Raw genomic sequence first — 13,076 nt, forward strand, 5'->3', positions numbered from 1 at the left:
AGGAGATAAATGCAGACACATCAGTTTCTATTTTTTTTCATATGGCTCTCTGAGCAGAAACCTTCTGCACTAATATGTGTGCATTGCACTTTTTCATATTAATGAAAAATCTCATTTTGTTCAGTAAAAAGGTGGCACATTGGTTAATTTCTAAGTGCTGAGGCTCAAACCACCATGAAAGTCCTTCCCTCTAATCTCAAATATACCTGCATTTGTCTTTTAATTATTTGGTTGTAGAGAGGGAACATTCTGCACATTCTCAGAAACCCTCTTTTCAGTCTTCCTGGGTCAGTAATGCCCTGGCATGCTCTGACTGCCATTAAGTCCTGAGGCTTAAAAGCAGCAGCGTGCGTTAATGCTATCCATGGCAAATGGTTTCCATCAACACTTTGATTGTTTGTTTTTGGCTCCAATAAGCCATGTCTCTACTGAAGACATATTTGGATTTGGCACAGAAATCCTGCTGCTGGTTAAAGGGGGGGGCAGGAACTGCGTCAGCAAAAATGGATATTTTGATTGTATCGCTGCTGCTGCTGCTTTTTGTCTGAGGGGGCGCAGAGCCATACATAATACAAAGGGTGGCACTCCTGCTGCAAGTGGGAGGCAAAGAAACGGTGGAGGAGAGACCTCCTGCTTAGTTTCTTTTGGCAGCTGCCCGACTTCCTTTGTACAAGTGTTCGGAGTTTTTTTCTTTTCTTTCTTTTTTTTGTCTTGCAATGTTTTAACATGAGACTTCCTGGAAATCCACTTTCCTGGCTTCACCACTTCTCACAGGAGTCTGCCAGCATCATTAACAGCCCCTGCCTCTGTTGGAGGCTGCTCTTTTTTGGATCTTAACTTGATGGTGGCCAGTTGTTGGTTCTCCCTGCAACCCCTGCCAGTTTTGTCATCAACAATCTGATCTCTGTGTCATTTGTAAAACACTTTAGTGATGAACATGAGTTGATTTTTTTTATGTCTCTCCCCAGTTATGAAGATAAATGATGTAGACCACCTACTTGAATGACGCTGGACATTTATAACTGGAATCATTAAGGAATAAAAGGAAAAAAATACTTCAGAAAGGGGGGTCAATAATGGTGGCTTCTGATTGCAGAATGAAAAGGTTTTGGCTACTTCTGATAGTCAGCTTCCTCCAGTGTACAGAAGGTAAGATATTTTATTTATTTATTGTATTTATATACCGCCCCATAGCCGAAGCTCTCTGGGTGGTTTACAACATGTGCTTATGAAAAATAAAAGTTTCTGATTGGATGGAAAGTATGTTCACTTAAACTGTAAAAGTTCAGCTCTGTCATCAAAAAGGACAACACAATTTATTTCAGAAATGATGCTCCATATTTGTACATCAAGTATATCTTGATGGGATGCTACTCAATCATACATTTTGGCACATGTTGGTATATTTGTCAATCTGTGTAGTATGTTCCTTTGGAGTGTATCCTCATGTAATTAATTAGTAATTACTTGGTGAAGATATAATGTTTTTCATTTCATGGTGTTTTGTTAGGTTACTCATACTGTGGCTTTTCCATTCACTTTCCCTCTTTTTATGAATGTATTTTGCAAGTATAATTTTAATACATCATTATGTGATTGAAATGTTATTAAGGGCATGTCTAAAGGAGTTATTTGCCACATATTCTGCCTCCAAGCTTTGCTTTAACTATCAAGTGTTTGCTATAAAATCCAAGCAGCCCCTTATTTAAAAATATAAATGATTAATTGATGCATGATAATTGAATATCTTGCCTAGTACTTGGAGTGCCAGGGTGACTGTCCTTGAGTGGCTGGTGGTCTATTTTTGGACTCCTCTTGTTGAGCCCTCTCACAGATGCTGCCCTTGAAAACTAGCAAACTGCAAGTTATATAAACATGAGACTTAGCATCTTTAAATATGTTTGATCCTATGGGTGAGAAAGTGTATTCAAGACATATATATTTGCTTTTTTGCTTACTGGTCTTATTGGCAACAGTGTGGCAAGTCCTGAGTAGAAAATCAGCATTATACATCTCAGGACTGAGTAATTGTAATTGAAAGTGGGTCACCATCAACTAAAATCTCACAGCTGTTTGAAAATTTATTTACCGACTGTTAACATGCAGTACCTAAGGCAAGACTTAAATTAGAAAGAAAGGAATACATGTCTTTTTCTCTTTTTGAACAAAATTGTTCAGTTTCACTGCTGTCACAGATATAGTCATTTGTGCTCATATTTCCCTGCAATGCCAGCATAACATCCTCCTACCGCTGTTGCAGTGGTACCCTTGTGTAGCAGGCTGATGAGATTGATAGGTTGTTCAACATCCATTCATTCTATATGTCCAATTGAAATGAATGGAGGTTGCATGTCAGCAGTATCTGCTGAATTGAATTACACAATGTATCTTTCATCTTATTTAAAGCATGTGAAAATCAGCTAACAGTTCTCAGCATCACTTACATAGGACTAGAGGGTTTACTCACTAGCAAAGTTGCATCAGACATTTTGTTGTTTTTCTCTTTAAAAAAGCACCCACACAAATCTTGGCAGAAAGATGTCAGACTAGTTACAGGCTTTAAAATGGTTAAATATAGTTATATTTCTCTTCGTGTATCCTTTTTCCCCTTCCACACCTTCCAGAATTAGGAAACAAAGAAAAATTAGGGCAGTGTAGTGCAGTAAATAGAGTATTGGACTTGAACCAGGGAGATTTGAGTTTGAATCCTCTCTCTGTCATGCAGCTCACCTTGGGTCACTCTCTTTCAGCTGAGTCTGCTCTACAGGGTTGTTGTAAAGATAAATTGCATTTGCTCTTTTTTGTGCTGTCTTGAGATCTCTGAAGGAAAACATTTGTATCTAACTGTGAGAACATACGCATATATACTTAAAAGTTACATTTCATTAAATAGGACCTTCTTCCAATTTGGTGTGCGTGGGATTACAGCCTAAATCATGTCAGTGTTTAGTACTTCAGTTTTCTGTGCCCTTTTTTAAAATAAGAACTGTAACTTTGTAAATCATATCAGTATTCTCACAGTTCCTTTTAGCTACTATCCAGCTATCATCCAGAGTGACTCCTGTCAGGAATCTGTAAAGGCTAAGTAGTCATTGGCAATGTTCACACGCAGCAGTAAGCAAAAAAAAAAAAACCTTCGTGTGCAACCCCATTGCAGCTGCTTTGTTTCTCTTTCCATGCCAGCTGCTGAGCAAGCCAGGTGCCACCATAGCTTCCCATTACTTGCAAACCAGGAAACTATGGTCAAATGGTTTCAAAACAAGCTTTACCATGAAGCCATGGTTTGGAGTTGGTTTAAATCCTGGCTTCTTTCGAAGTTGTTAACTGTAGTTTCTGGGTTTGTACATAATGGGTTAAGTGCCGAATCTTGGCTTGTTCAGCAGCTTGTGTGAATGGAGGAGCAAGGCAGCTGCAACGGAATTCCATTCGTCCTTATATAACTTCTACATATTTTGGCTTATTACTTCAGAATTTTTGACTTACAGAGCAGTCTCAGCTAGGCAGATACACCAGGAGCTAGATGTGCTAGTGTATCTCCTTTGTAAATTAAGCTGCATCCTAACAGTGCCTGGCGCAAGAGTTGTGGACTGGGGCAGTGTAAACTTTAATTTTCTATCCTTCCATTGACTCTGATGGGACGAATTTGATTACATCTGCATTTTTGAAGATTGCATTGAACTCTGTGGGAGGGACCACTGTATGGAGAGAGCTAGAGTGCAGCATAGCTTTGCCTATACCTCTCTCCACCCATTATTATTTAAGTATTAGCGTATCCTAATGTTAATATATAGGTTACTGTTCTGTAATGGTAAAGTATTGTATTTTGGAAGGTATATTTAGATTTAGTAGAGTTGCAACCCCATTAAAGCAATTTAAAAACAATTAATCAGAGTTTTAGTTGATTAATTTGCATATATCCCATTAAAGCAATTTAAAAACAATTAATCAGAGTTTTGGTTGATTAATTTGCATATATCCTTGACATGTCCCACCAGCTTAACTTCTGTTGACTTCACTTTATGCCAGCAGGGGTTTCCATCAACCAGCATAAGTAGATATGCTGGGATAAGTCATTTATGCTGGTTTAAGGCTAACCTCACCCAGCCAGCATATCTGGGAGTTAGGATAGCATATTTAGTGGCGCATGTGAATGTGGCCACTGTTTTTATGTGTGGGATCTTGTTATGATCTCTTCTGTCAGTGTGATAATCACCCATCATCCCATCCCTTTCCTACTGATAATGTGTTGGGAAAGAAATCAGGAATTTAGTATCTGTGAGTGCTTCCATGTTCTGAGTTCTATTGATGAGATGTCAACCCTTACAGATCTGTGAAGGGCACAGAATGCCAAGGATTGTATTACCAGCGCTCTCTTCCCTCCACAACTTGGACAATAAACAACATTGTTTACTTCCATGAATATTTTGGAGAAAGCTTTAAAACATTCGATATCTATTTAGTTTAATGTTGGCTCTTTTCTAAGACACGGCTCATGGGCTTGAATTGGAAAAATAGTGTAGTAGGAACTCCAATTTAGATTTCACGGAATGTAGACCAGCAATCTCTCTCAGGAGATATTGCCCTTCGAAATCCTGGTTTGCCTGACCAGCTTTTAAGACCTTTATTCCTTTCCCCCTCTACTGAGTTGTTGGTGGAGTGTTGAAGGCCAGTTCTGACCAAAAGTGCACACTTCTCATCTGTGGTTTCATTAGACGGTAATTTGTGATTTGTCAGAGATTATTATATATACTGGGTCCTGGTGGCCTTTATGTCTTTAGTAGAGAATTAAACGTTATTTTCTGGTGGAATTGCAGTTTACAAATGAGAGGTGATGTATTGTGCAGCCACCTTTACAGAGTAAAGAAGTTAAAAGCTAGTGAGAAGCGTAGATGTCTTCATATAACCACTAGGTGCCCTGAGTAATTGCTGAGACTTTTTTTTTAAAGTACTCCCTTTATGATTGTCTTAGTGATAGGAATTATCTTTGAAATACTACAGAAATAGTAGGAACACTGGAAGTGGTCTTATACCAGGTCAGGCAATGTGTCCATCTAACCCAGTATTGAATACTCTGCCTGGCAGTGGCTCTCCAGGGTTTCTGGCAGAAGACTTACCCCTCAACTGCTATATGATCTTTTAACTGGAAATTCCTGGAACACAATGGTGGGACCTTCTGCATGCAAATCATGTGGACATCACAAGTTATGATTCCTCCTTTTGTTCCCTTGCATCTTTGTGGGCACCCTTACATTTTGGTGGAAGAGTAGATGCAGTTTATTTATTTATTACATTTATATACCACCCCATAGCCAAAGCTCTCTGGGTGGTTTACAGCAATTAAAAAATTAAAAACAAATATACAAATTTAAAAACACAAAAAACAATTTAAAAACACAATTTAAAAAAAATTAAAAACAAATTCACTTCCTTCATTGAAAAGAATGGGGAAGATTATCTGTATATGGGCAGGGGTAGCCAATTTGGTGCCCTCCATATGTTGGACTACAGCTCCCATCAGCCCCAGGAAACATGGCCAATGCTCAAGGATGATAGAAGTTGTAGACCAGCAACATCTGGAGGGTACCACATTGGCACCTTGATTTCAATGTGCTCAAGAGATGATACACTGCTAGGTTTTTAGAATTGCATAGTTTTGAAGGGGGGGGACCTGTCTTATATCAGCGGTACTTTGATAAATATTTGAGCTTAGTATTGTGGATAAGATCTGGAAGAAGTAATACATGATGTCAAATAGTGCTTTTTAACAAACACTATTTAGTGAGGAGAATCTCATCTGTGTACATTACGGAAGAAAAAGTGAAATGATAGATTCCACAATGGATAGAGTCAATGATGGATTCAAACTAATTTTCAGTTAAATTGTCGCATTTCAAAATCATGTTGTTCTCATCTCTTATTTTTCTTGCTTTTAGTTGCCAGCTGTTGCCAGAGGCAATTTTAGATGCTTCAGTACTGAATTGGATTTTTTTTTAACAGCCTACACTTCTCTACACTTCTTGGGAAGAGTAGACAGAATGGAGCCACATTAATTACAAATTCTTAAAATGAATCAAATATTGTGGTTCCTTGTTCAGGAAAGGAATACTAATGCGGAGGTAGCTTCAAGCCAAAGCAGGGAAATGAATCTTGTTTCATTGGATATTCTTGCAAGATGTTGTCTTTCTGCCTAACTAAATGTGTTACAGGCTCAGGTGTAGCTGTTCTGTATTAGGCAACATTGTGTGTGGAAAACCATCAGGAGCAATGGTGGGATGGAGTTGTGTGGGGTAGGAGAAGAAGGATACAAGGAATAAATGTCTCGCCTCACAGTGCTTTCTGAATCTCTTCAAGGGGCAGTGGAAGGCAGAAAGGGAACATTATATGTAGTAAGTAAGAAGAGACCACCTCTCCCCATGACCCAGACCCTGCATTCGACTTCAGAGGCCCTGCTCTTTGTGTGTCCCCTCCATGGGAGGAACAACATGAGAAAGGACCTTTTCAGTGTTAGTCCCCTTGGCTAGGCAATGCACCTGGCGCCTTCTTTATCTGTCTTTAGGTGCCTGGCAAAGGCCTTCCTTTTCATTCAGGTCTTTGGCCATTGATGTGGGCTGCTTTAGTTGTTCCTTTAATTTGGTTTTTAAGTTTTTATAAAGTTTCTTTGTTGCTCAGATCTGCAAGGACCCTAAGCTGGAATCTTTTAGAAGGGGAATGGACCTGGCCTGCTGTGGGCTATAGGTGTGAGGCACCTTCCTGGGCTAGTGTGGTGTGTCCTCCTTTGTATAAAAAAGTGAAAGTGGTAGACAGGTTGAACTCCTGCCTGATGTCTTTCATTTCACTAATGAAAGACCCACTGCAGGCTTGAGTCCTTTACACTTGTACTTTTGTTGGACCATCATGAAATTATTCAGTGATACATAGAATTCATAATTATGAAATTAGTCTAAATCCACTGTGGGTTTACACAGATAGATACTGGTTCAGAAAAGGTTTTGTTTTTTTCCTTTTGCAATATCACCTGCCAAGTCAAGAATCCACAGTGTCTAAAGACGAGCTCTAAAAGCCAATGTTGCTGTAAATACTAATGATGTAATATCCTCTCCCCTTGGCATTTGGGATAGGTTTGGAGATAGTTTTTTATCATTAAATATATGCTGCAGATATATGCTGCAGCTTTGGAGAACAAAAAGCCACAGCCTTGGGTGAAGGAAGATATTTAAACTTCTTGAAATGGTAGAAGAGGAGATACTTCAGTGGTTTCATAGATCTTAATCCCAGCTGTTATGTGATATTAAGACAACCATAGTCCATACCACCTTCATTACTGCAGTATTACAGTTGCTGGCTTGGAAAGTGGGGCAATCGAGTCCAAGGAAATGTTGAATCCCAGGACTGGATTTCCTAGCTGGGAAATCTTTGCAACAAATGGGTAACAATTGTGCATTCCCCATATAAAAACTGCATCCTCTTGAAAAAGTCATTGGAGACACATAACCAGTTAAAGCAGGTTATTCTTTGCTTGCGTGTCAAGAAAAGAAGCCTAGACATAATACACAGCAGAAGAAAAACATTGGGAGAATCTATACATATTTTTGGTACATTTGCTTGATAAAACACTGGTGAGAGACTGTTTTAGAGGAACTGCCAGATAGGGACATTATAGTCACAATTGGGAAACTTTATGCTAGGTACTTGAAACGTAAGCTTTTATCCTGGATGGAAAACAGCATAATTGGTGAGGAACAGATTGGGTTCAAAGCTTGGTTGTTCAACCTTAGACCATTGTTGTGTACTAGCCCATTTAGCTGAGAAATTTACTTCAGTTCCTGGTGGTAAGCTTTTCGCTGCTTTCATTGATCTTGTCTGCTTTCGATCTGGTTTCAAGCGATCTGTTATGGTTTAAATTACAGAACAGCGGTATGGACAAGCACCTATTATTTTTTATTAAATCTCTGTACAATCAGACCTCCAGTCAAGTTAGATGTGGGGAGCAGGGTTAAATTACTAATCCAATTTCTGTTACTAGGGGTGTAAGACAGGGTTGCATTTTGGCCCCTTTGCTTTCTAATTTATTTTTAAATGATTTGGCCCCATTTCTTCATAATGTTGACTCTCATGCTCCTAAATTGTCTAATGTTAAAATACCATTGCTTTTGTATGCTGATGATGCCATATTGTTATCCTTGTCCAGATTAGGGTTAAATCGTTTATTATCCGCTTTTGGCCCCATTATAATCTGATTATTAATTATTGTAAATCTAAAGTTTTAGTGTTTTGTAAAGCCCAGAAACAATACAAATGGATTTTAAATGGTAAAGTTATTGAGCAAGTTTTTCATATAAAATATTTAGGGATTCAAATGCAAAGTTCTGGGCTTTGGTCTGAACAACATTGGCAGACAATTTATTCAGCGAGTTTTAGCAAGCAGCTTATTTTAAGATTCTTTTTTATGCAAGGCGGTCATTTCATTCTCTCTGCTATTCGAATTTGTAATGCAAAGATCCTGGCCCAACTCACTTATGGTATCCCAATTTGGATCCTGGGTTTTAACTCTCAAATGGAAAGAGTTCAGTTTGTCTTTCTTAGGAAATTACTGAGACTTCCTTCTTGTGTGGGTAACGCTATTTATTTGGAAGTAGGTATTCATTCAGTTGCTTGTAAAGTTTATAAAGAAGCCCTTAAATGGTGGTTACGTTTACACTTCTTAGCAGCTCCTAGTCATTCTTTCCTTACTGCTCTCGGACACTTTTGTGAGTTGCTGGATGTGTGAGATGGAAAAGAAAATAACTGAGATGGGCCTTCCTCCTGAAGTGTTGGGTAATTACAGGCTTAAAAAGGCCTAGACTCTTGTTGTTAAAAGATTAATAGACCTAGATTTGCAGCATTTGAGAACTGCTGTTAATAAATCTTGCTCTCCTCTCCTCTATAATAATTTTAATAATTATAGAATCATTGCAGCTTCATATTTGTATTCACTGACTATTCCTAAGTACAGGAGAGCATTTACTCTGGCCCGTTTTAATGTGTTGCCATCGGCATTGTTGAAAGGACGATTTAATAAGTCTGCTAGAGAGCAGACATGTCTTTGCAGAGCTGGAGTAACGGAATCTGTTGAACATGTTCTACTGTGTTGCAATTTGTACAGTGAATGCAGAAAGAAGCTAATTTTCACCTTATTAACGGCCTTGCCTAGGAGTACTTCTCCAAATTTGGTATTGGCCTGTTTAAGCGATGTGCCATCTTTTGTTACCGAAAGTGTTGCAATTTTTTTTTTACCACAATGCAAATTAGGAAAAAATGCTGCCAGCTTTCTGATCAAGGAACTACTGAATTTGTATTTATTTGGTTTGTAATAATTATTAGCAGTTGTGTTTTATTTGTATTTTAATTTTTGTGGCTTTTTATACTGATTTTAATCTTTTGGTCTGTGACTATAATAATAAATCATTCATTCATTCAACACTATAGTCTGTTTCAGTTGTAAACAGATAGTGGTGACTGAAGATATCTAAGAAAGGACACTATTCAAAAGCAGCAGCAGAACAAATGAAATACATCAATGTTCTCAATTTTCCATCTTCTTTAAAGTTTTATTGTTGCTTTTTGTTGGATAAATATGGATAGTTTTTGCTTTGAAAATTGCAGACCAGATAATAAGTTACACAAAACGGCAAGTATTTAACATAACATAAAAAATAAAATAAGATAATCTATTGTTCTGCTCAGCATTCAAAGGTAATAAGGCTAATGGTCAAACTACACCTTACATTTAATATGTAGCAAAAGGAAGTGATGGTGATGATGGTGGGAGATCCAGATCAGGATGAAAGTGCACAAAGAGGAAAGGTTTAATCCTTCCTTCCCCAGCTACAACTTGCCCTCCTCCAAAAAAACTGCCGCCCCTTTTTCATTCATGCAGCACATAGCAATAATTGGTGCCAATGGAAAGTTTTTTTTTTTACTATAAGGTGGGGGTGGTACGGTTGGGGATGGAAAGATTAAACCTTCCTTCCTGATCAGCTCACCCCCATGCTTGCTTCTGAATAAGAAAAAAAGCACATGGTAGCTCCAGAATATGTATTAAACATAACACGCAGTTTGATCTTCAGATGTGAAAGAGATGTATTGTCATTGTCCTCTTTCATAAACAGATGAAGGGTGAAAGCTTTTTTGACCTGTTAGGATCAAGATATTCTGTTTTCTCTGGCTGAAAGTGTAACAACATGAGGTAGCTGTGAGTCACCTGGAAATAGAAAGCCACCGCCTTCACACTTTTACTCAAGTGGCTGCTGCTCTTAACTGCCTCACCTCTGTGGTGACAAATAATTTTTGTGTATTTAATCTATTTCAATACAGTAGGGCCCCACTCATATGGCGGGTTATGTTCCGGACCCCCGCTGAAAAGCAAAAACCGCTGAAAAGAGGAACTCATTGAATAGAATGGCGCGCGATGCCTGAAAACCGCCATAAAAGCGGAACAAGTGCCGTATGAGTGGGGCTTTAGTCTAATTACGTCTAAATGAGACCTGCCGCATTAGCGAAGCACCGTAAAGCGGGGCCCTACTGTATTGCATTTCTTTCAGGGAGATCAGGACTAGCATACATGGGGTTATTCTAATTTGGTTTCACAACAGCCTTGTGAAGTCCGTTAGACTGAAAGATATAATTGAGAGCCAGTGTGGTATAGTGGTTAGACTGTTGGGAGCCCCGGGTTCAAATCCCCATTCAGCCACAAATCACACTGGATATCCTTGGGCCAGTCACTCTCTCTCAGCCTAACCTACCTTACAGGGTTGTTGTGGGGATTAAATTAGGAGTGGGAGAATTATGTATGCCACTTTGAGCTCCTTGGGGGGAAAGTTGGATATAAATGCAATGATGTATTCTCTGGACACATTGGCACCACATGGTCTGAACCTGGAGGACAGTACCACCACTACTTAGCTTCTGCAAATGAAGCCCCTCTGAGCATTCCATCCTCAAAGCTCTATAACTGCCACCTTGGTAACAGCATTTGTATGTTAGCAGCTGATGAAGGCAGAAGCTGAAACGTTTTGTTAATACAATAAAAACCTCTGTTTTGTTAATCACAATTATGTTCACACACACACACACACACACACAATGCTGACTGACCCAAGTTCACCTCATCGAATGTTATACACTATTCGATATCCAAAGTTTTCTGTTAAAATTATTAAGGTATTAATGAAAGTTGGTTTGTTTTGATGTAATTTTCTAGTTGACAGTAGAAAATAAGATACTTCTTTTCTAAAATAAATGCTTAAACATCTGCATATCTTCAAGCAGATATTTGCAAATGCTAAAAATGAGTGTTTAAATAGCTGTAAAAAGAGTATGAGCTGAGAGTCCCAATGCATATCTGTATATTTTGAAAGCATACAGTGTGTTCCCTTTTGTACGTCCCCTTTGTATGAAGACCTGTCCCTGTAAAAACCAAATATATAAAAGAAAAAAAATTACATTGGGTGAAAAATGGCTAGGAGACATAGAATATGATGAACCTGACAATTTCATTTTGTAAATTGTCATTTGTTGTGCTTCACTGAAGCAAATGTTTTTTACGTACTTAACTAGGACGTATTTGCCTTTGGCCGTCAAAATTTGTATTAGCACAACCTTGTTTGTAATTTGAGTCAGATAATTCTAAATCTTGAATTACAGTGAGCTACATAACTTCAGGTATTCTTTGTAAGACTCTCAGCTATAATCTTTGTTTAAAACATTTATGATAGTGGAAGCTGTTTGACAGCTCCGGGGGCTCCATATATTCACAAAAAGAAGGAAAGGAAGTTGAAAATTGTACGACAAAGAGGTTGAAGCATAGTTTGCTAGTGATAGCCCAGGTGTTCGATTTCCATAGCCCTGTAAAGTTTTGTTTCAGTTTACCACTTTTCATTGTGATAATCATAGAATCAAAGAATAGCTTCTTGATCGGTCACTAGAATTAGATTGTATTGGCCTTGCTATCTTGGTCAGACACAGTTGGTTAAAGGTATCTTTATTGCCATTTTAGTCTTGAGTCACCACTTGTTTTAAATTATCTGAAGATTCAAGGTTACATTTCAGATACATATGGCTTGGCTTGACAACTAATGTTTAAAATGAGTGATCCTCAGCATGATGCTTAGAGATTTTTTAAAAAACTTTCTTTTATAGAAGTATTTTGTATATAGTTGAAGTTTGTAAAATTCGGAGGGAGGGGAATGAAAAGGAGATGAGCACGTAAAGATCTCTGTGTAGACATAAATTGGAGTAGAGCAAACAACACAGCAAATCTTCCAGATAATGTGATAAGTAATCAAAGGATGTTTGTCTTTTTATGATTTAGTTGTGGAGATGGATTTGAGAGCTACTTGGTAGTGCCAAAGGGGATGCCATGCACTGTTTCTGATTGTGCTATAAGTTTGACTGAAATCAGTGGAATTTACTATTATGTAAATAAATTTAGGAGAAGGATTTAGTACAAAATGCAGTGTACTGTAGGTTAAAATCATAGGATAGAATAATTAAAACAGTAGTATAACCCTTGAGGAATAGGTGAACATAATGCAAGTTATATGTGTCTTGTTACAGTGCTTTGTATCTGTCTGTCATCTATCTGTCTGTCATCGTGTCTTGCCAGGACACAATTGGTTATTTTATTTCTGCAATATTATACAGTATTTGTTATCTATCTACAAGGGTATAAAATAGGGTTGCCAGGTCCATGGCCTGAGACAGATCCTGTATCTTTAGGAGAAGAGAAGGTCAACCCAGTGCAGGTGTTCTTGCAACTCTATAATGGGACAAACCACAAGATGGAATTCTCCCTCCCCCCTCCACAACTTTTAAAGATACAGAAGACCTCTTGGAGGCCGGGCCTGGCAACCAAGCGGTCTTCTGTATCTTTAAAAGTTGGGGAGGGGGGAGGGAGAATTCCACCTTGTGGTTTTTCCCATTACAGAGTTGCAAGAACACCTGCACTTGGCTGACTTTCTCTTCTCCTAAAGATACAGGATCAGTCTCAGGCCAAGAACCTGGGAACCCTAGTACAAAACCATTATCCGGTCATGTTT

The 13,076-nt window shown here is 38.4% G+C and overlaps 1 protein-coding gene across 18 annotated transcripts in view; it reads left to right on the top strand.

Moving 5' to 3' along the window:
* ADGRL2 (adhesion G protein-coupled receptor L2) overlaps window positions 1-13,076 on the top strand; it is a 252,946-nt gene that overhangs the window by 51,584 nt on the left and 188,286 nt on the right. For 17 of the 18 annotated variants that reach the window (XM_061633470.1, XM_061633468.1, XM_061633465.1 and 14 more), the window contains one exon: window positions 969-1,149. The exons of the other annotated variant lie outside the window; for it this stretch is intronic. In XM_061633470.1, coding sequence (XP_061489454.1) covers window positions 1,077-1,149 — 73 coding nt within the window. In that variant the 5' untranslated portion in view covers window positions 969-1,076. The remainder of the gene's footprint in view (window positions 1-968; window positions 1,150-13,076) is intronic. 18 annotated transcript variants of the gene reach the window in all.

The sequence above is a fragment of the Rhineura floridana genome, chromosome 6, assembly GCF_030035675.1.
Source record: "Rhineura floridana isolate rRhiFlo1 chromosome 6, rRhiFlo1.hap2, whole genome shotgun sequence".
Classification (NCBI taxonomy): Eukaryota; Metazoa; Chordata; class Lepidosauria; order Squamata; family Rhineuridae; genus Rhineura; species Rhineura floridana.